This window comes from Apostichopus japonicus, chromosome 13 (assembly GCF_037975245.1).
Source record: "Apostichopus japonicus isolate 1M-3 chromosome 13, ASM3797524v1, whole genome shotgun sequence".
Classification (NCBI taxonomy): domain Eukaryota; kingdom Metazoa; phylum Echinodermata; class Holothuroidea; order Aspidochirotida; family Stichopodidae; genus Apostichopus; species Apostichopus japonicus.
In genome coordinates this window covers 6,408,886-6,431,353 of record NC_092573.1, presented here as the reverse complement: position 1 = coordinate 6,431,353, position 22,468 = coordinate 6,408,886, and the positions used below count along the sequence as shown (strand labels likewise).

The following is a 22,468-nucleotide window of genomic DNA, read 5'->3' as shown; positions in this document are numbered from 1 at the left end:
CAAAGTACGGAAAGAAATTCCACTGCAGAATAAGTTACTATTGTTTCTGAGGGACTATTTTCTATTACAAAAACACATTTTGTTGCGCAATATGAAAAGCAGTGTTTGGAGGAAATATTGGTACCCTTGGTATAATTTTTTACAACTTCAGAATGTATTAAAATAAATACTTTTTAGTTTTTTCTAGGAATTTTCACTAAGTCACCATTAGAGTGCTATATTATGTTAAGTTATAGTTGCAAGAGAAATAAAAAAAGAGAAAAAAAAAAAAAAAATTGAGCGAAACGTTTAAACTTGGCGATACATATCATGACAGTTAAAGAAAGAAAGTTTTAGATGAAATGAGTTGGAATTACCTCGTTGACTTGAAGTGTTGTCACCTTTTGAGTAAAAGTATTGGAAAAGAAAAACGTGACTGGTTGCTATTTCTGGGAATCAAAACGACCTGAGGGCTCATCGCGATGATCATAGAACTGTACAATAATAACCTTAAGGACCTCCTTAATAAAAAGGGATTTGTTTACGAACCTTTTGAGGAAAAGCGGGAAATATGAGAAAACAGAATGAAGCTAGTATATGAAACCCAGACAGCTAATTTCAGGTTTTCTTTGAGTAGGGCTATGTTTAAAATAGGAGCAGGTTTGAAGGACATAGTAAGGAAAATATGGCACAGTATGTATCATGTCTTTGTTTTAGTACTATTAGTTACAAATATGTTGTTGAACAATTGGAGCGAATAGACAGGAGGTCTTAAAAGTCGAGTGAAATAGTTCAGAAAACGTTCATTTATATGTGAATTGCCACCAACATATATACTCAGCAATACAATACACCGTGTTTACTTATCAGCTTATCTGGTTTACAAGCTGACAGGAATTAGCATATGAATATGTCGTAGGTATTTAGCAGTGCGAACATTGTTGTAAATAATTACTGTGCCCAGATTTTCCACAATATTGCAGACAAATGCCTCATTCTTTTGGGCCATCTGGAAGGGGGGGGGGGGGGGGGAGAAGACCCCCTAAACGGGAGTCGGATGCATGGACCAAAGTAACAGACTATATATTTTCAAGCACCTGGTATTTCCTTGTTTGGGCCCTGTCACCGCGATACGAACAGCCTTTTTCATATATCTTCTCTTTTTAAGCAAATTCAACACAAAAAAAACAACTCGGTGCTATATACACATTCCTCTATATTTTTATCTACACGTCATCAACTCTTGTCACTTTCACTTGCCAAAATGTTCAATTATTAATCATATTTTCAGCAAAGATAGCAAAGATGAATGATAAAGCAACCTGGGCAGGACGCATTGTGATAGCAAAAGATCATTAAAAAAAAAAAAAAAACAATGATTGAAGAATCCTTCAAAAGTAGCTAAATAATTCAAGTTCCGGTTAGTTGTTGTAATAATCACACATTAAAGCATGAAAACAAAAACCAACGTCTTTCCAAATTATCTTCATTCCTGGTTATTTGCCATAAGATGTAACTGAATTGTATCACTTTAAATATTCTGTATTATCATACGCCGTAAGAATTTTTAAACTTGAAGATTTCAGTTGTAGGTCCTACATTGTTATTTAGATACGTATGATCGCGCGACACCAATTATGACGCACTTGTGGCAATTATTTTACCATAACAACGGAAAGTATGCCGAAATTGTGCTGGCAAAGTCCCTTACCGTGTTTGCGGTTTTATTGTTTTGCTTTTTTTTCTCGGCAAGTGAAATCTAACGAAGACGTATATTTGCATAGCAAAGGTTCCAATTATCACTATCCAGCGACATTTTCGTGTTTCCTTAGCCTATTTATATCAGCCCAACTTAAATATGTTTGTGTCTAATGTAAAGAGTAAAAATATATAACAAAAAAAAAAAAAAAAAAAAAAAAAAAACTTTCTGGCAAACATGGTTGAATTCAAAAGTGCATATGGGGTTACTTCTGATATTTAATCACACTAATGTTGTGATCATGTTTTTCCTGAAAAATGGAAAATTGATTTTCACTGTCTCCGAAAGTAAATCTCTTAGGCAGAATTGACTATTTTCCATATTTTGTGTCAGGAAAGATATAATAAATTTTCATGCAGAAAACGAAATGACAAAAGAACAATAATGTATGTATTGACAAAAGTCTTAGCCAATATTTCACCCACAGGACAATCCATATACCCTGGAGTGACCTAAGTTTCATATCTTTATGAATTGGTGAAGGAAAGGAAGCACGGGGGAGACACGGATTGCAAAATTGAGGGGAGGGGCACATGGGGTATAGTGCCCCATTTCAAAAAGTGCCCTTTCTTGTCAATGAAAAATACCTTTTCACCAATTTTGTAATTATAAAGTGACATTTTAACTTTGAAAACTGTTTTTTTCTTTTTATAAATTCAGTAAAATTAAATTATGAAGTGTTCTTTTATTTAAATTTTAGAAAAAAATACATTTTTATTGCAAAACATTCAAATACTGGCATGTGTTGTACAAACTGCACACATGATCCACACATGATCTCTCGTGTTAGCTTCCTCACCTTTCTGTCACACTGCCCTCGAAGATTGTTCCCCGCCCAGGGTACACCCTCTCTGAAGTGGGCGTTTTGGATGAGAGTGAAGAGATCAATCGCACACAGAAGTCAACATATCTTAACCCCACAAAAGCCCCACCAAACCCTCATTGTCAATCGCCGCCTCTTATCGCACAGAGGAATTTTCCGTGGCGTTTTCCATGAATGGCCGAACAATATAGCCTAAGGACCTAGATCGGATTTCATAAAGGGAGCAGACACCTAAGCAGCTATTTGGCTTATATGACAGCGAACGTTGTGAAGACCCCCCCCCCCACCCCCCAAACATCTGTGTAACATAGATCGATAATGATGGTATAGGGTAAATTGTGCCTCTTTAGACTATATGTTTGAACGACTAAGGCAAGATACTATATTTTATATGTATCACATAGATCGATAATGATGGTATAGGGTAAATTGTGCCTCTTTAGACTATATGCTTGAACGACTAAGGCAAGATATTATATTTTATATATATATCACATAGATCGATAATGATGGTATAGGGTAAGTTGTGCCTCTTTAGACTATATGTTTGAACGACTAAGGCAAGCTATTATATTTTATATATCTATCACATACATCGATAATGATGGTATAGGGTAAATTGTGCCTCTTTAGACTATATGCTTGAACGACTAAGGCAAGATACTACATTTTATATGTATCACATAGATCGATAATGATGGTATAGGGTAAGTTGTGCCTCTTTAGACTATATGTTTGAACGACTAAGGCAAGATATTATATTTTATATATCTATCACATACATCGATAATGATGGTATAGGGTAAATTGTGCCTCTTTAGACTATATGCTTGAACGACTAAGGCAAGATACTATATTTTATATGTATCACATAGATCGATAATGATGGTATAGGGTAAGTTGTGCCTCTTTAGACTATATGTTTGAACGACTAAGGCAAGATATTATATTTTATATATCTATCACATACATCGATAATGATGGTATAGGGTAAATTGTGCCTCTTTAGACTATATGCTTGAACGACTAAGGCAAGATACTATATTTTATATGTATCACATAGATCGATAATGATGGTATAGGGTAAGTTGTGCCTCTTTAGACTATATGTTTGAACGACTAAGGCAAGATATTATATTTTATATATCTATCACATACATCGATAATGATGGTATAGGGTAAATTGTGCCTCTTTAGACTATATGCTTGAACGACTAAGGCAAGATACTATATTTTATATGTATCACATAGATCGATAATGATGGTATATGGTAAGTTGTGCCTCTTTAGACTAAATGTTGGAACGACCAAGGCAAGATATCATATTTTTTCCAGGTATCTTATCGTTCCCTTGTCGGTCGTGTTTACATCATAGCACCGGATAGTGTGTAGTATTCTACATAAAATGTATTCCATTGCAGACATTACCATGACAACTAAACTGGATATTTGTAACCTATGCCAATGAATATTGTATTTTAAGCAACCATATATACGTGAATCTTTAAATCACGCGAACGAAATGGAAATTTCATGTGAAAAATATCTGCGTATTGTTCGTATCAGTCCTCCTCGATGGTGATGTATAGGAAATATTCTTTCCCAAAATCATGTTTCTTGGTTAAGTCCCTGCTGGGTAAGTTGAGATTAGGTCCTCCGGAAATTTGCAGACACGAGGGATTTGTACGTAGATCGAACGACATTACGTCCAATTACAAGGGATACTATCTTGTTACATCGATGTAGATGTGAATGGATGAAACAGCTTAACCAACTGTCGGCTAGAATAATAGTTTATTAAACGCATCAGAATCGGCAAGTTCACAGCGACAAAATGTTGTCTACGGCGACTTAAATCCGTAGCTTTAACACATCTCAATTAGAGTATGTATCGGTACATTGAAGTCAAGACTTTGGGACTAAGTGGTGTTAAAATTGGCGTTCTCGGCTGTATTGACGGTGTAAGGTTTGATAGCATTCTGTGTATAGAGAAACGTTTCAGGAAAAGTCACGAAAAAGCAACACGAGAGCAACATCTTCTGAGATGCACAACTAAGAGAGAGGACTGCAGGTGATCGTTTGGGTAGACAACATGTCACTTTTACGGAGTGAAGTTTGAAGTTAATAATCAAATTGTTTAGAGAACTCCTTGTCAAAAATATACATGATACGGAAAATTAAAGGTACCATGAAGGTGTGGGTTATCTAAATGGGCGGCACCTTTTACATATTGAAACTTTTTAATAGGTTTACTTGGAACCACGGTAGTTAGAGGATTTCTTGTGTATAACACAACGCGAATTAAATGGAGAATGTTACTGTGAGAGAGTTGTTTTAACGACAGTATACCTTAACATATTTCTAATGTGAGCATTTCTTTGAGATCAAAGACAAAATAACAAAAATATTATAGGCAAATGTCTTACACCTATCTGAAGAGAGAAACGGACTTACGTAATCTATGTGAACAGTTGAAGACGCGTTTGTGCATGGAACGCAGAATATGCCGAAACTAGGGAAATGACAGTAACAACGACCAACGGGACTAGGGACAGGTCTGACGAGAGGGGGTCAGGGGGAAGGGGGGTTACAGCTCCGGGGAACGGGGTCAATAAAAGGACCCGGGAAATATGGGATGCAGAATATTACATATTATAGTGATATATCTATTGCGTTAATTCTGATTGGCAATCTACCACCATGTCCTTCATAGTATTTATCCTTAAACATGATTTGCAAGAGAAAACTAGAACTGATTTTCGCCAAGTTTTGGTGATACGAATTTAACGTTCTCTCGTTATATTTGTTCACCAATTCTCTAATTCTATTTGCAAATAAATTGTTGCGGTCATGAGACCAACTATAATGACCTGGTAAAATTGATTAATGTTTTCAAAAGTATTTTCGTGGAACTTGTAAACTGCCCTGCAGGTGTACTCAACTCGTTGGAATGTGTTCGATTATTCAACTTTATCTAGAATGCAAACAATTGATAGAATCTGGCTATGCAATTGACTTTTAATTTGATTACTAGTGACTATATTATTTGGCTTTCTAGCATATTTTTGGGCTATAAAAATGGACTTTATGTGACTGGAATGCTAAATCATAAGTTGCATATCAAATAATGTACTATCCCTTTAAAGCAATTAATGAGAACCTACCGTATACATTACGTGAGTTCTCCAGAGATATTTCTCAACACCCACGGTAATCGTTTTTTATCACACATGCATGAGCACGTCTTTGCAGCATCCGATGCTGATACTTTTTAACTTTTTTTTTTCATTTTTGGAATGAATGCAATTGAAATATTTAAAACATGGCACATTCACATCCAGTTATATCATCTCCAATCATTACCGTAACTACGATATATCTATATCTATACACAACCACGTCTGCATGGTACGCGGTTTATTTCACCCGTGTATTTGTCCCCTGACCTATCGCAAGCCCCCCCCCCCCACCCGCCCCGCACACATATATACACACTAATTAAAAACTGACCACATTGGGTAAAATCACGGTCAAGAGTTGAGGTGAATGGGAAGACATAGATAAGTAAATCAACAGGATGAGAACAAATTCAAAACACCAGTTTTTGTAACAAATGCAATCAGATGCAATCAAGAGAACGGATAATTAAAGGGAAACTTTTGACATAACATTAATTAATTTTGATATATTATAGTGGACCCTTAAAGACAACGCTATCAGACCAGGTTGTAGTTCCATCACACTTTCCTTAATTTTTTTTCTTCAGAAATGATCCTTTAAACAGTTGAGGTTCATCAGTTAAAGTGACTGGGTTGGGTAGTCTATAGAGGCCACTACGTTAGTTCCTCGTTTGTAACAACACTATAACCCAATATGAAAACTCATGAGAGTTTTATGGCCGCTAATGACATGTTTACAATGTAGTAAATCGCAAATGTTGTTGCATGTGGTGTTATGTTGTTAATATCAAAGTTAATAGAACATATTTTTACTGAGTTATAACAACTGGTCAAACAACTTATAAACATTAACATTTAGGCCTGTGTCGAGGAGCCGACGTTATGATTAAGTGATCCTTTAAGGAGCAATCCAGACTCTGACATATCAAGACTGATATTCTGTCTGAGGTCACCTTTTAAGTGAAAAGGGCCTTGGTTAGCTTTGAAATTTGAAAAATGAAGGTCGTAAGCCAGCGGTTAGAGAATGAAAATATCCCTTGTTATATATGCTCTGTTACATATATCCTCTGTGAAATATGCTCAGTGTATATATCCTCTGTTACATTAAACAGTATATCTTGGAAAATGAAGAGGAGGTTGTTGGAAGTAGTGGAAAATCTAGTCGGTGGAAACGAACCTTTCCGTTTACTTCCGCTCCAGATGAGAATGTCGTTTTAGGACCAATCCGTCCATATGTTTGAAGATATAGACTAGGCTAGCATTACCCTAAAATTATCCCAAATAAGCTAAATAATTGAGATACCAGAGTAATGTTTATGTATCAAACTGGCCATCAATTTTCTGTGTTTAGTTGCAATTATCAGTCAAATGTTTGTTTTTTTACAAAATCTATGTTGTCTTTGTCAAATTACTATTCCTTTTAAAATGACGCAAGCCCTTTTAGCAGACTGTAGTTACCATCCAATGTAGCTGATTAAATTTCAACACCTTTACCATAGAATGCTAGCAGCGTCAGACGGAATTTGTTATGTTTCGTAACTATTCGTTCTTTACTTAAGATTCAACACCTTGCTAGCCCTCTAGCAGTGACAAGGGCTTAATCTTTCAACAAACGTCTTGGGATTGGACGACGAGCAAATTTCAAACATGGGCAAAAACCTTTAAAAGCAGAATTAATTAGCTTCACTTACAGCAATGGAACATGGTACGACATGTTTGACCTATTTCTGACTTTTCCTTGTTTGGTATGTATAAGTAACATGATTGAACATGAGTTTGGATAGTTACTGCAGACGACAGGCAATGATATACACTGTGAGAATTCGCGCCAAAAGGCAGACGTATCTAGGCCTATTTCATTAGACAAATTGTTTCTTGAAAATTGTCATCATTTTAAGACACTTCCATCGAGTCACTTGTCTTATAGAGACTATTAATAGTAAGGTAGATGGTGTCCATATGACTATTAGCCAGGAATAGATAGTACATACAGACGCAGAAGGAGTTAGTAAAACAGATCATTTCACATGAAACATACGGTACACTCAATGACGTTAAGTGAGCATTGCATAATGTTCGTAATTATAACATTTCTTGGACTGAAACCTCTTCGTTTGTCCCCAGTTGGTTTGCAGCTAATACCTTGTTGTGTAAGAGCCATTCGGTAACTTTGAAATCTTGCTGGGGTGTGGCTGTGTTAGACCGGTTGCTCGTGTCATATTAGGTCAGGGACCTCGACAAATGTGTGGTAGTGGAAATGGGGTGAGGTGGGGCAGGGTGGGGTAGGATGGGAGGCGACCAATGTCCAGTGGTGCACTTTTGCGTAAAAATCATTGCTGTGACAAAAAAATATTTAGAGAGGGGACTTGTCTCCGGCCCCGTGGTCACCAGTACAGCCATCTCATTAGCTGTGATCAAAGGTAGCATAGGACCGGCCAGCAACAGGGCCCACGTGTAGAAAAGGATATGGCCCCCAAATGAGAGTCCATATTTCCAAATATAAAATCAAGCATTGTCTGGAATTGTGGTAAGCAATATTTTATATCTGAAGGCCCGGGCCCAGTGCGGCCGCACCTGCTTCTTTGGTCTATAGTTACGCCTCTGGGACTAGCTTGTTCATAACGGTGACACTACTAAGTATTTGTTAATTGTGGGTATTTACCGTCAATTGGAACTGTAGCAGCTTGAGACCATGAATTTCTATCAGATTCAGTCATGTATCTTAACGTATACAATCCTTTGAATGGGTCTTATACATTCACTACATCACATATAGCTTACAATAATTTATTGATATATTATGAACGGTCTGGTACTTGGGAAATACCGTATATATATATTACATACACACACAAATATATATATATATATATATTATATATACTAATAAACATACATATATTATATATATTACATACATATATTATATATATTTATATACATATACATATATATATATATATTATAAATTTATATACATACATATATATTTTATATATTAATATAAATACATATATAATTGTCATTATCATAACTAAATTGATAAATACTTACCACATTTAAAATCTGTACTAAGGTCATGCCAATGGAGACCTGTAATGGATTTTCCCCATCGTAGCTATCGGACGGTAAGACCATACTCCTATGTGGGTAATTATCCAGAAGATTAGTCAGAAGACGTCGTTCATTATGACCTGGTAAATCGTCTGTCAACAGAAATTAAAAATATCATTGTAACTTTTTCAAATTATTTATTTGTAGTTTAAATTGTTCTTACTAAGTGTAAGGCCAAAAATAAATAGCAAAATATTTAAGAAAATAAGAACTAAAAATTAAATAAATATGACCAAGAGCCACTTATGTGGCTTATGTAAAGAGAGAAGCGTTTAAAGCTGTCGTATGATCTGTGAATGGTTTACCAATACGTGAAAGTAAGGAAAAGATAAAACAATAATTTGTGATGAAACATTCTCTGCGTTTCGTAGTTTTAATAATACAATTGAACTCATCGAGACCTTGTTATAAATTTAAATATATAAATAATATAAAAATTAATAAATAAACAAAATAGGATTACTGTGAAACTGCTATTTTCCTAAATGTTAAAACGTTGAAGTCCAGTATATGTTATATCTCACCAACGGTACAAGCCATGAATACGGGATTTGAATCTGTTCTCTTTCACTCATTGCATGTTCTTTTTTATGAAGATTCAGAAACTTTTAGACCCAGTACCCACGTAAAATTACGTAGCTGAACCGAATAAGGAAAATTGCAGATTGACAGGAAAATATAATATTAAAGATATCCCTGTTATGTGGATTGGAAAGCTTGTATTGCTTTTTAAAGAACATCGATAGAATTTCAAAAACACAGGTACCTTTACAATTAATATTTCTAATGACAATTTTACATACAAAAGTTGCAGCGAATATTGTTTCCAGTCTCAGTTTACAAAGAGGAATATACATTAACATTTATGTCGAAGTTATCTAAAAAGCATTGCTGAGTTAACTCGCCAATTACAATGTTCGTAATGTCAAACGAAAAAGCTTACTCCAAGGTGACACACTGAAATGCTATCAGGTACTCCCATGGATGCCCTCAGAACATGAACCACACTTCCCTGATTTTCATTGGTAGCTATTTATGTAAGAGAGGTTATACATGAACGCGATTGTGTTTTCATTGGCTATACCGCGTAATATGACGTATTGTTCTGTTCTAGAGAGAATGCACCAACTTTTCTGCCAAACCACCAACAGAGCTGCATGCATGGGTATATCAAGACAATCCATTACCTATCATGCATTTGGGTATTTATATATATATATATATATATATATATATATATATATATATATATATATATATATATATATATATTGATATATTGATATATATATATATTGATATATATATATATATATATATATATATATATATTGATATATTGATATATATATAAATACATAGTTTGTTTTACAAAACATAAAACGGTTTTATGTAGTTACATAGTTGCCATGCACAAAAAACACATGCATCAGCGTACGAAACAGGTGATTGGATAGGTTAATAGAGGGGTGGGGGTGCGGGCGGAGGGGTGGAGGAATATTTGTTCTTACGTTATATTGTTGACAGGATTAACTTTGATATATGCAACCCCCGATATTTGAAACACGTTCCCACTATATAAGCCATTTTTTAAAGTTGGTGTTCTATATCTCTGTTGTGGACGACAGACTTATAGAATTCGAGTCTGTACTCTTATCGTACTCGAGTACATTTTTTCTGCATTCGTACTCTCGCTTGGTTGCTCTAGTAACTGTACTCATCGTATATAAATTACATACTCGTGACTTTGTACTGGTATAATATGAACTCGGGTACCTTGTAGTGGTACTCGGGGTGTAAATGGATGTGACAATGTACTGACACTAATCTGGACGGCAACACTAGATACCGTAAGGAACAGCCATTTGTTTCTAATATATATATATATATATATATATATATATATATATATATATATATATATATATATATATATATATATATATATATATTGTGTGTGGTTGGGGTGGGTGGGGGCAGAGTATATACAGTCATCCTACTTAATATTAGTTAGAGTAAGAACTATTGTATTTATTCAATTCATCGACTTCAAATCTAGTACGATTGGGAAATTCTCGTAAATTTTGAAAGAAAACTGCGTTTAAAAATCTTGATTTGCAATATAGCCTATTTATAATATTCTCTCTTACTTCTTATCTCAGTCAAAGTGAATGACGTTAGGAGTTAGTATCCAATATAATGAGATTGAAAAGATATATTCGTCCTATTGGAACGAGGTTAATGATAATATTGCTGATGACAAATCCATTGCATTATCGACTGACGTAATTACCTATTGTGACGTCAAAATATTCAATTGCTTTTACTAGCAATGAAGTCAATTCTACTGAACGTGAATAATCTGTGGGAGGCTAGTAAAGAATATAAAAGAAAAAGATCGTACCAAGGGAATCGAAGCTGCTTATATGGCTCCCTTGAATTAACACAACATCACCACAATATTCAAATATCATAATTTACAGATGATGATAAAGGCCTATCTGGCGATCGACCTACGTCCATTCATTGGTGTATATATATTTTTTGTATACACTTGAGTACTATGTAGGATAGTGTACCAATTTATTAAAGTTTACCCATGCATAGGTTTGTTCCACATTAAACATTGAACCATAAAATTGAAAAAGGAATATGTCTGTACTTTTTGTTTCAATCATGGTGGAGTGTCGATGAACTACATACACAAATAACATTAGAGATTAGGAAGACTTCTCTAATTCGAATTATTTGAAGATAAAATCAATGACACAGACCATATATAATGGGTATTTTATCATAAGTTTTGGCTTTTATCAGAAAGATGAGAAACAAATATGAAACAAACACCATATAAAGTTTAATACGGTCATTCTATCCACATGATCAGTTATGCTTCATCACCACCCCACCTCTCTTTATCTATCTTTTTTTATTTCTCTCCATTAGGTAACCGGTATCTGATTTGCTTATTTAGTCAGTTTCCATTATCTTTCTGCGGATTGATTGCATTAACATTGTCTTATTCCTTGATCTAATTCGACAGTCTAGATGACTTATCAATAGAACCAGTACTATCATCTGCTTGTTTATCTGCCCATTAATATAGCCCACCAGATATCATTTATGAGGCTAATTAACATGTTGATAATGGTATCAAGGCAGATATTGACAGTTACGACCAATCATTAAAGTCCAGGTAAAGAAAACCTTTTCACGGTATCTGTTTCTTTATTGTTACGACCAGCAGAGATGTCGCACCTCTTTGGTTTGTTCAAGAGCTTGTTTATCTCGATAACGAATTCACCATAAGGTTTTCATTCTTGATAAGATGGCGGTGCCTCGATAAAACAACATGCCATAATGAGGTTCGGCGAAGGGGCATTATGCACTTGACAAAACATCATGTGGTCACCACATGGTTAAAGTTTACGTTTCCGGTCGGTTAATACCTTTCTGTAAAAGTTAATAGTCATCTTCAGTAGATGAACGACTCCATAGGAATGTGCGTAGATAAATCGTAGGATAAAAAGCGACTGATTGTACAATAGTTTATTGTAAATTGTCATAACAGGTATGCTGCCGTTTGGACATCTGGGAAAAACCAGGGGCGTGTTGTGCAACAACTCCCTGGTGGAAAGCGTGGACGTTACGAAAGCTACGTAGATGATATCGTGACGAACTGTTGAACTCCGTAAAGCTATTAAAATTATTTATAGTATTCTAGGTAAAACCCTTTGCAGGTGGAACTCTCTCAGCCTATTCGGAGGTGGATGTGGATGGGGGTGGGGTGGTAGGCTGAGCAGAGAGGTGAAGAGAAGGAATATAGATGCATCATCATCATCATCATCATCATCATCATCATCATCATCATCATCATCATCATCATCATCATCATCATCATCATCATCATCATCATCATCATCATCATCATCATCATCATCATCATCATCATCATCATCATCATCATCATCATCATCATCATCATCATCATCATCATCATCATCATCATCATCATCATCATCATCATCATCATCATCATCATCATCACCATCACCACCACCACCATCACCACCACCAAAACCACCACCACCACCACCATCATCATCATCACCATCATCATCATCATCATCATCATCATCATCATCATCACCATCACCACCACCACCATCACCACCACCAAAACCACCACCACCACCACCATCATCATCATCACCATCATCATCATCATCATCATCATCATCATCATCATCATCATCATCATCATCATCATCATCATCATCATCATCATCATCATCATCATCATCATCATCATCATCATCATTATCATCATTATTATTACATAGATTCTTCGCTGTTATATTTTGGTATTAACGTAATTCGTTGCCTAATTTTTCTGCTACGTCAGTCTTTATTTTAATGTGTAGGACTCCTCGGGTGAGGAGAGGGGGCTGGGTAGCAGACGTTACTGGCTAAGAGTATACTGTGATCGACTCACACCCTGCTCTTATGCCGTACGCTACAGCAAATTTGTTCTATACTTGGAAATACGTACACACAATATCATTTCTCACAAAGGCCCTTATCTGTATTGAACCCCAAAATACTAACATGCACTTACGATACGGAGCACTTTGTGGTATGATTTGATATCCTCGGTAATCCAAATAGTAATAATAACAACATGTATGTTATTAATGGGATGTTATTGATGCCAACTTAAATGAATAAGTAAAAAATGTTATTTATTACGTTTTCATTCCCGCCATGCACGTTGCTGTACATATATTGTCTGCTCCGACGCCTCATTGTTATTTTAATGTTTACAACTTCATAATAAATCAAAATCATGCAGAGACCAAAAAAAAAAAAAACACAGCGAGGTAAACTCAAGGCCCAGTTTTCAAAATTTTGAAGGACGTTTGGGATTCCATGGTTAGCTGTACTACATGATAGTGCGATTAGGCCCGCACAAGGAACATTAAATGAAGTGCAATGTTTTACACCCAGAGTACCCTTGGAACGAACATTTCGTCGTCTCGAGTTTCATTTTCAAATTAATAACGTAGTCTATTGACGATTTATTGTTTAAACTGCTGGGATGAATTATAGCCAAATCTATTGTAGTGACACGTGACTGACACGCGTCCATGATATTTGTGCGCATTTAAACATGTGACGTTATCTACCTCGAGGTTCTCGGAAAGTTTCTCATTGGCAACAAGTCTAAATGGAAAGAAGATTAAGCGCGCTATCTATCGAAGATGGTTTTCATAAGAAGAACAGAGAAAATTGTTTGATGATCGCAAAATGATCGCAATATATATATATATATATATATATATATATATTTATACTTAACAAGTGTCTGACGCTACGTATGCCTATATATATTCTTGACACATTGGCGCAGAGTACTTATCACTTTGATATGGTCAAAATAGCGTGAATGAGAATACAATATATGCTGTTCTCTATTAACTTAGTCCCAACTGAACAAATTCCATCCTACATGGACTTCTAAAATCAATTGAATAACCCGTCCTGCTTTTGCAAAGCAAACTTAACATTTCCAAGCGGAAACTAAATGTTTACTTAGAGGTCAGTGTGGGCTCGTATACTTTCTTGGAATAAATTGCTTGGGTTATAATATTCACTCTCTCTCTCTCAATATATATACATATATAAGAACTTGGATCTCAAGAGTTCACACAGATAAACAATGAAATAATCTAAAGAGAGAATGTATATGAAACAATGAATAAAGAAGGAAATTAGAATTCAAAAGAAGTTATTAATGTAACAGATTTTGTATGAGACGTATTGAGTCAACACTAAGTTTTAATGCTTGTGCTAACACTGAAAGTTTGAAATTTATTGTTTCGAACAGCCTGGCCAATGAACTCCTTTTTTATTAGATAATGCTTGAAAAGTGAAAAGTAAGTGATATAACTTCAAAGGAAAAAAAGGAATTATGTTTTGTATTGCATCACTATATTAACAAAAAGGTTGTTATCCATTGCTTAAATTCATCGAATTCAGGTAGGTAGCCTTAGGCAATAGATCCGTGGCCAGAAATATATTACTTTCTCGGGGGGGGGGGAGAGGGGGGTTAGTCTAAAGGGAGTTAAGGGGGTCAACAATTGTTGCTATCGGTTCCATTGTTTTAAATAATTTGTATAGTGCACGTTTTCATGTTTTAGCGTGACTTTTTTGTTCCAACGTTAGCCATTTGGAAGGTCTAAAAGATTGTGGGAACATTGGAAATCTGGAATGGACACCAGTGCAAGGTAAATTACCTGTGCTGGTACTTAAAGCCTGATGCATGCCGAAGGAGAAACTAGATTAGTATTTGCTATAAACTTATCTTGAACTATTTGTTCGTGACTATTTTGCCTTTATTTTATACACAAAGACATTGTTCTTCTTGATTGTATATGAAATAAATGTTTGAAACTAATTTCAAACTGGCAATATGTTTAAATGCAGTATCAATAAACCGTACATGTTTATTCTTTGCAAAATTTAAACTTTTATGTCAATTAATTCACTGACAGAGGTCGCCAAGTAGGTCATTCTTTTTGTACTCTGTTTGGAATTAAAATAAACATTAGCCGGTATCTGTCAATCGTTTTATGGCCAATTCATTTATTTTCATGGAAAATGGCGTTTCTGGCACAAGTTTCGCTATTTCAGAATAGAACCAATATAAAAATGTGTTTCTTTTAATGGAATTTCGTGCCTTAGATACTCTTTGTTGTAATACCAGGGTGCGAAGGCCGTTTATAGCACGGTTGATCTAATTTCTTATTTGATCATATAGATCCTGTTTGTGTTTCTCACCTATAAATAGCGGAATAGGAGTCGTTAATTTTAATGAATCTTTCAAAATTTCGTGTCAAAATATCAATTCTTATTACAATTTAAGTTACGTCGAGAGATTAAAGTTATAAGCAACAACTTTACAATGTTCACATGCAGCCTTCGTCGTGTAACAATAAAGTAGTTTTAAATTAAACAATGAACTTTTTAATCCAAATTACATTAATATCAGTTAAAGATACAGAATACTACTTTATACTTATTATACATTCTTAATTCGAAGAGTCAGAATTCACAATCATATCAAAAGAAAGATTTCATCTCAGTTTAGCTTTAAGACAAGTGAGTGTTTTAACTCTGTCCGAGTTAAATTGTTAGCATCAGCTCTGATGATATGATCGACTCTCATTCATGGACACAGCGGTCATCTTGAACACTCTCCAAGGAGTGAGGTCTCAATCTTTGGAATTAGAATTGTATACTTAAACCCTTTTAGGAAACTTTCTTAAGAACATTTCTCCTTGTTTTGTGAAATTACATCTTATTAACTATTAGTATTAAGCAGGTGTTAAGTTGAACATTTCATCGTTATATCGTTGAATATGCTAAAAAAATAGTTGTTTTTGATATTTAATGTCGTGTTTGTATCACCTTTCTACGAAAAAAAAAAATTAAAATGGTAAGAGAAACACAATCAAATTCAAGAAAATCGAATCAACTGTTTATGTTATACTTAAAGAATGATGATATTGCAGACTTGATTTGTCCTTTCCCATCTTAATATACTATTACATTATTTTATGATAATATATAGTACATGCACGGCAAAACAATTTTAATAGTTTATTGGTATATGTAATTATCATGCATTAACCAATAGCTGCTTGGTAATTTGATGTTTCGATAAACAAGATTTCATTCCAGGTTATATTTAAACAACTTAACTTGAAAGTTTAATTCAATCAGAAATATCGACTATTTCTTCCTCTGTGATCATCTTTATATAAGGTTATATTTACGAGGATTGAAGTTATTCATATATTGATCATAGCAGTCCATTACATATTAAACTTCGCCACCTGTATACTGCTGATATATAACTATTCTTTATCTGGAGGAGAGCTGATGGGAGAACGCTACTACTGTCACATAAGACCAATTTTCCCTCGACGCATCTTGGGAAACCGAAAAGTAATATCTAGACATATAGGAGAAGATTTTATTAGGCGATGAATGCCACTTGAAGAAATGAGATGGTTTATAGGAAGTTAGAGTTCACCTGAGGTGGAGGACAGTCAGGAGAATAAAGGGATAATAGGTAGAGGAAGATGAAGAAGAAGAAGAAGAAGAAGAAGAAGGAGGAGAAAGAGAATGAGAATGAGAATGAGAGAATTTGCATGAAGAGAGATGGAAATATGGCGAGACTAGCTAATGAAAGTTGAGAATCGCCCTGGGATTCGTACCCACCGGGATATGTCCATCAAACTAAAAGAGACGAATACACTGGGCCTGACTAACTTCTGTACTTTTGACAAACGTATCAGGATTAAAACCTTTAATTGGAAATAGTTCCGGAATTGCAGCCCAACGGCTGACTGATCAACTTTTAAACTTATACTTTGTTCCGACCTAACTTTTTAATAATATAATGAGGGAGTATTCGCGAGTATGGTGTTGGTGCTAATATGCTATTCGTACTGTATGGCAGGCAGGGGCTTACGTATTATAGAGTTATACCACAACGCATGCTCTAGTTTTCTGTTTATAAGTTGTCACGTGGTATTTAGAATTCATGCAGTGTCATTATTACGATCGGTAAATAAAGTTAACCTTAATCAAACGAAATTGAGAATATTTGGAAAGACATCTTTGTTTTCAGTTCGTTTTACTACCAATCAAGATACTGCACACACGGACAGTGGTGTCAAGGGCTAGCTCAAGCCACCCCTCCCCTTCCTGGCGCAAATCATGTCACCGAGCCCTTTGTTTTCGTAAGAATTTATCAAAACTTCCTTTAAGAATTTAATGCAAAAGAGAATACATTATACTATTCTCCATATCTTTCCACGACCCTTATTGACACCGGGGCCTGTAATTGTTGTAATCTCGCCCTATCAGGCCTGGATACAGGGTTATTCTCAAGCTCATATTGCCCTTGGCCCCGGGGCTGTATCCATATGACCCCCCCCCCACCCACGGTCATGACTGCTCACGGAACAAGAGGATGAAATTGTTATCAAAGAAACAAAGGGAGAGCTAGCTGATGGTTTGAACAGATCGGTACATGTTACCTCAAGTAAAACTGATAGCTCTGTTTCTCGATACCAAATAAACCGGAAAGTGTAGTAGAAGATATGGTAGTTACAACACACTTCTGGTAATGTAATAACCTAAAATGCAATTAAATGCAAGATGGGTTATTACTCCAAATTTCTTTTTGAAGACGTCTTTGTAAGGATAATCTTCTATATAATGTCACTGAACCCCCCCCCCCCCCCAAAAAAAAAAGGCTAAAAGAAGAAGCAGAAAAAAAAGGCTCGCAAAAATAAAGTGCTCAATGCAGTAATGTCACGTGATATATAATGTACACTGTGTGACCATGCTATTTGGGTATAGGAATGCGTGAAGGAAGATATATATATTCCATATATACAGACAACAATTACATGCAATAGTCAGAGCAGTTTAAAGCAAACACATATACTGTCACATATAGCGACCACGTATAACACAACCTCACGTAAATTGGTACCATACCACAATTAGAGAACTGTTCGTCCGCCTGGAAGGTTAACCATGCATTGTCGGGGAAAGAGACCCAAATGGATTTACTGACGTGAAATTTTTGGCATTTTTTTTCAGTTATAATCATTCTCTTTTATGTGATTGGATTTTGAAAAGGATGACATAAACTAATGATGGTCTTAACATCTGGAGGATTGAAGGTGATTTAAGGCTCTTTAGAAAATCGTGAGTCAAAAAGGAAGATTCCAGCTGGCAGATATGTTGGGGGAGCACTGTGCTAAACATCGACCTCTGCTAGCTCAAATTCGAAACAGTCTTGGTGGCAAACCAGAAAAAGAAAAGAATTGTACTGTAATAGCCTAAGCCATCAGCTATCATACGGTGGGTAGGACATGTCAGTTGAAAACTTCAATGTATGCTCTAGCGGCAGTGGCGTAGGAAGGTACTTTTGAGTGGGGGGGGGGGCTGAAGACTGATGGCCGGCCTGGGGAGGGGTCTAAGGGGAGGGGGTGTCCCCCTCCCCTTTGGAATTGTTTTGCATTTCCAGGTGGCCTCAGATGCAATTTGTTGCAATATAGCACACTTCAACCCACCCACTCCATTTTGTATATAATTTTGCATTTTCACCTGGCCTTAGATGCAATTTGGTGCTCCAAATGAGATTTTTTTCTCATTTGGATTTGAAAAAGGGGTTTTCTGACTTGGGGGGGCGGAATGATACTTCCGCCCCTCCATATTTTTCACTGGGGGGCTGGCGCCCCCAGCCCCCCGGTTCCTACGCCCTTGTCTAGCGGTCTTGGGATTTAGTGTGTAAGTCAATAGAAGCAATTCATTATGGTACGGTACCTATAACCAAACGCAACTTATATAATTTGTATTAAAATCCGCTAGTGTGCCCCCTCAGCTTTGAAACATTTCAAGCAATTACTATACTATTCCACGAAACAGACCCCTAGCCCCAATCTCTGGAGGAAACGCAGATGAGAAAATGAAATTTGATGATGTTAAGTTAATCGGAACATTAACGATGCGTTTTATGCTTTTGTTTTCTTTTAAAAAAGGATCAGCATAAAAACTGAATAATTCTATTTAATTTCAGTTTTACGGTCAACTAAGTAGTAAATTGATAGCTTGGGAATTTATACTCGACAGTTCGCGATATCAATATAGCGAAGCTTAACTGTATAACTTAGTAACATCTTCTACAGCACATATTCGAAAATTTGTCGTTTTGAATTATTTAATTTGGTGAATTTAAATGTCTCCTTCTTGGCCTCCTGACACCTAAGGTAACATTATACCAAACGACTTGGATAGCTGTCACGAAGATCTCATTTTATTTTGAATCCCTTCAGTATACAGAGCAGACAAACGGTATAAAACGATGTCATGGAGTAAACGTCAGTTTGAAAAGGGAAGAACGACACAAATGAGAAATAGATTTCCCTGACTACCTAACACCTTCTACAGAGGATATATTTCACGGAAGAATCGGATGAATGATCAAATGAATAAAGATAAACCGGAAACGAAGCTGTTAAAGTATATCCAAGATGATAGCATGTCTGTGAACAAGACAAAATCGGGGCTTTCGTACACTGCTTCGGCGTATATAGTGTGAAACATATACTTTCCTGGGTACTACGTAAATGAATTTAAATTTAAACCTTGACACTTGACTATGTCAGCGATCCGTTACAACATTCATACATACAACATACAGTTATACTTAAAGTGTGCAAAATGCGTAGCAAGGAATAATGGGGGTGGGGGGGGGGGGGTGGGGGTGGAGTTAATAAGCGGGAGCGACGATGGGTGCAGTGAAGGACATAAACAGGACAATTGTTAACTTAAATGGAAACCTTGTATTAACGCTGTAAAAGAGTTTCTCGTTACAATGAGTTGTAAATGAACACATGTATTATTGCTACCCGGGCGACTCAATCAGAAAGGATGGGTGGGGGGGGGGGGGAATACAACCCAGGGCCGTGTGACAAAAATGGGAAATCCTGGAAAGAATGTTGTATGCCCACCGTATAGTATACTTAATGACCGTGAAGACTCCAAATAGAGGGTCCGTTGATATAAACCTCTCTGGACAGGCACGGGCTCTCGACGCCATGCACATAACTTTAACAATAACATTTTATTGTTAGCTTTTATAAAGCTTTATCATGCATATACAGCGTGTTACTCTTTAACATGGACAATATACAATTGTTAATATTAGTAATCATCACCCTTTCTCATTACCATCACAAGGCATTCTCATACACAGTGTTTCATATACATACATTTACACACACACACACACAAACATATATGTATATATATATATATATCTATATATATCTATATATATATATCTATATATATCTATATCTATATATATATACATATATATATACATATATATATATATATACATATATATATATATATATATATATATATATATATATATATATATATATACATATATATATTAAGTAAAGGTGTTAAAGATATGTACCTATAATAGACGGGTCCGGATAGGTGTCATCTGATGAATATATTCCTGCCGAGTGAAATTATAACAAACAAGGACTTTGTCAGTTTTTCTTGATATTCAAGTTGTGTTGAGATTGATAAGAATACGGTATTCTCCATAGGTAAGCTTCGGTAGTTCTATTTATCTGTTAGGTTAACATCGCATTTGGAAAATGTCAACACTGAAACGTATCATAGAAGCGATTTATAATCACATATAACAGCATTCATTTCAAACTGATATGATCTCTTAAGATGTACATTCAAGCGTAATCTAGATGAACGAGAAACAATTTGTTAAAATAGTGTATTATCATTGTACCAAAACAGACAATACACATGTAAAATGAATACTTTTATTTTGGTACTCCCCCCCCCCCCCTCCCAACAAAAAAAAAATCAGATCATTCATCCATTAAAACACACAAAGTAACTAAAGAGTGACATTTGAGAAAACGCAAAAGGAATAAGATATTCAAACCATCTATATAGTTTGACTTCAGAACTCGAATAGTTAATTTGAATTAACCCCCCACCCTACAACCCTCATCTCCCCTCCCCACCACGCAATTAGTGACATATCTTTGTAATTACTATACATTGTTTGTAATCATAATTCGTAATCTTATTGAAAAAAGCTTTTATTTCAAGCTCGAAATAATCGGAAGTCATATTTCTGTAACTCTATACTGCATTAAACAGCAAAGATACGGGAACCATTTGTTTTTACGATATACATTAAATACGACTTTATTATTACTTCCAATTGTAACTATTTTGCAATATCCTTTACACTGCTTTATGTATTGTGCATAACACGTTAGACTAAAATAACACGGTATAGCTACTGTTCCTATAAGGTATAAGTATAATTCAGTCGTTATTCCCAAACGCAACAAAAACACTACAAATAAATAAAAAAGACATTTAAAATATAGAGACATTTTCGCCCTGCAGTATATTTCAGCATCAGGTAATGAAAATGTATGAATAACACTCAAAGGAGGCCACAGAGCAGTAACCCATATTGACAAGGTTTTATGTTTTTAAATAAATTGTCGCTTTTGCGGATGTCCAAGCACTGGTAGTATGTCACAGAAGACTTAGTTTGTGAAATAAAGATGGAGTTGATTTATTCCAAACGTTTATAGTGTTGAAATGACAGATCTTTCATTTGGGGACTAATTTCCTTTTTAAAATGAGAAAGATTCTTTGTGTTAAAAAGTTGGTTCAATAAGAGTTGTGGATGAAAAAATTCACCAATTTCTACAGATCTTCGGATTTTAATCAAATTTGAAATTCTCATATTAGTATAGTTTAATGGGTATAAGTGTCGAAAGTAAAGACATGATTTCCTTAAATTATCTTATAAACCATTTTGCCAGTCGGATACCTTTCCTTACTTGATTCCTTACATTTTCTTGCCGGATTCAATCATTTCTTGAGAGGCCTCTTTGAGCGACTCGTTTAATACAGCCGATCTCACTTCAATCAAACTTTATGTGTAGTTTTGAACACGAA

General features: G+C 35.4%; 1 protein-coding gene across 3 annotated transcripts in view; it reads right to left on the bottom strand.

Moving 5' to 3' along the window:
• The window catches only part of LOC139978842 (neuronal acetylcholine receptor subunit alpha-7-like), a 72,681-nt gene that overhangs the window by 18,836 nt on the left and 31,377 nt on the right, over positions 1-22,468 (bottom strand). For 2 of the 3 annotated variants that reach the window (XM_071989372.1, XM_071989371.1), the window contains exons 3-4: positions 20,931-20,975; positions 8,795-8,946 (exon numbers count right to left, since the gene is read on the bottom strand). In XM_071989372.1, coding sequence (XP_071845473.1) covers positions 8,795-8,946; positions 20,931-20,975 — 197 coding nt within the window. The remainder of the gene's footprint in view (positions 1-8,794; positions 8,947-20,930; positions 20,976-22,468) is intronic. The other variant, XM_071989373.1, reaches the window with a different exon arrangement.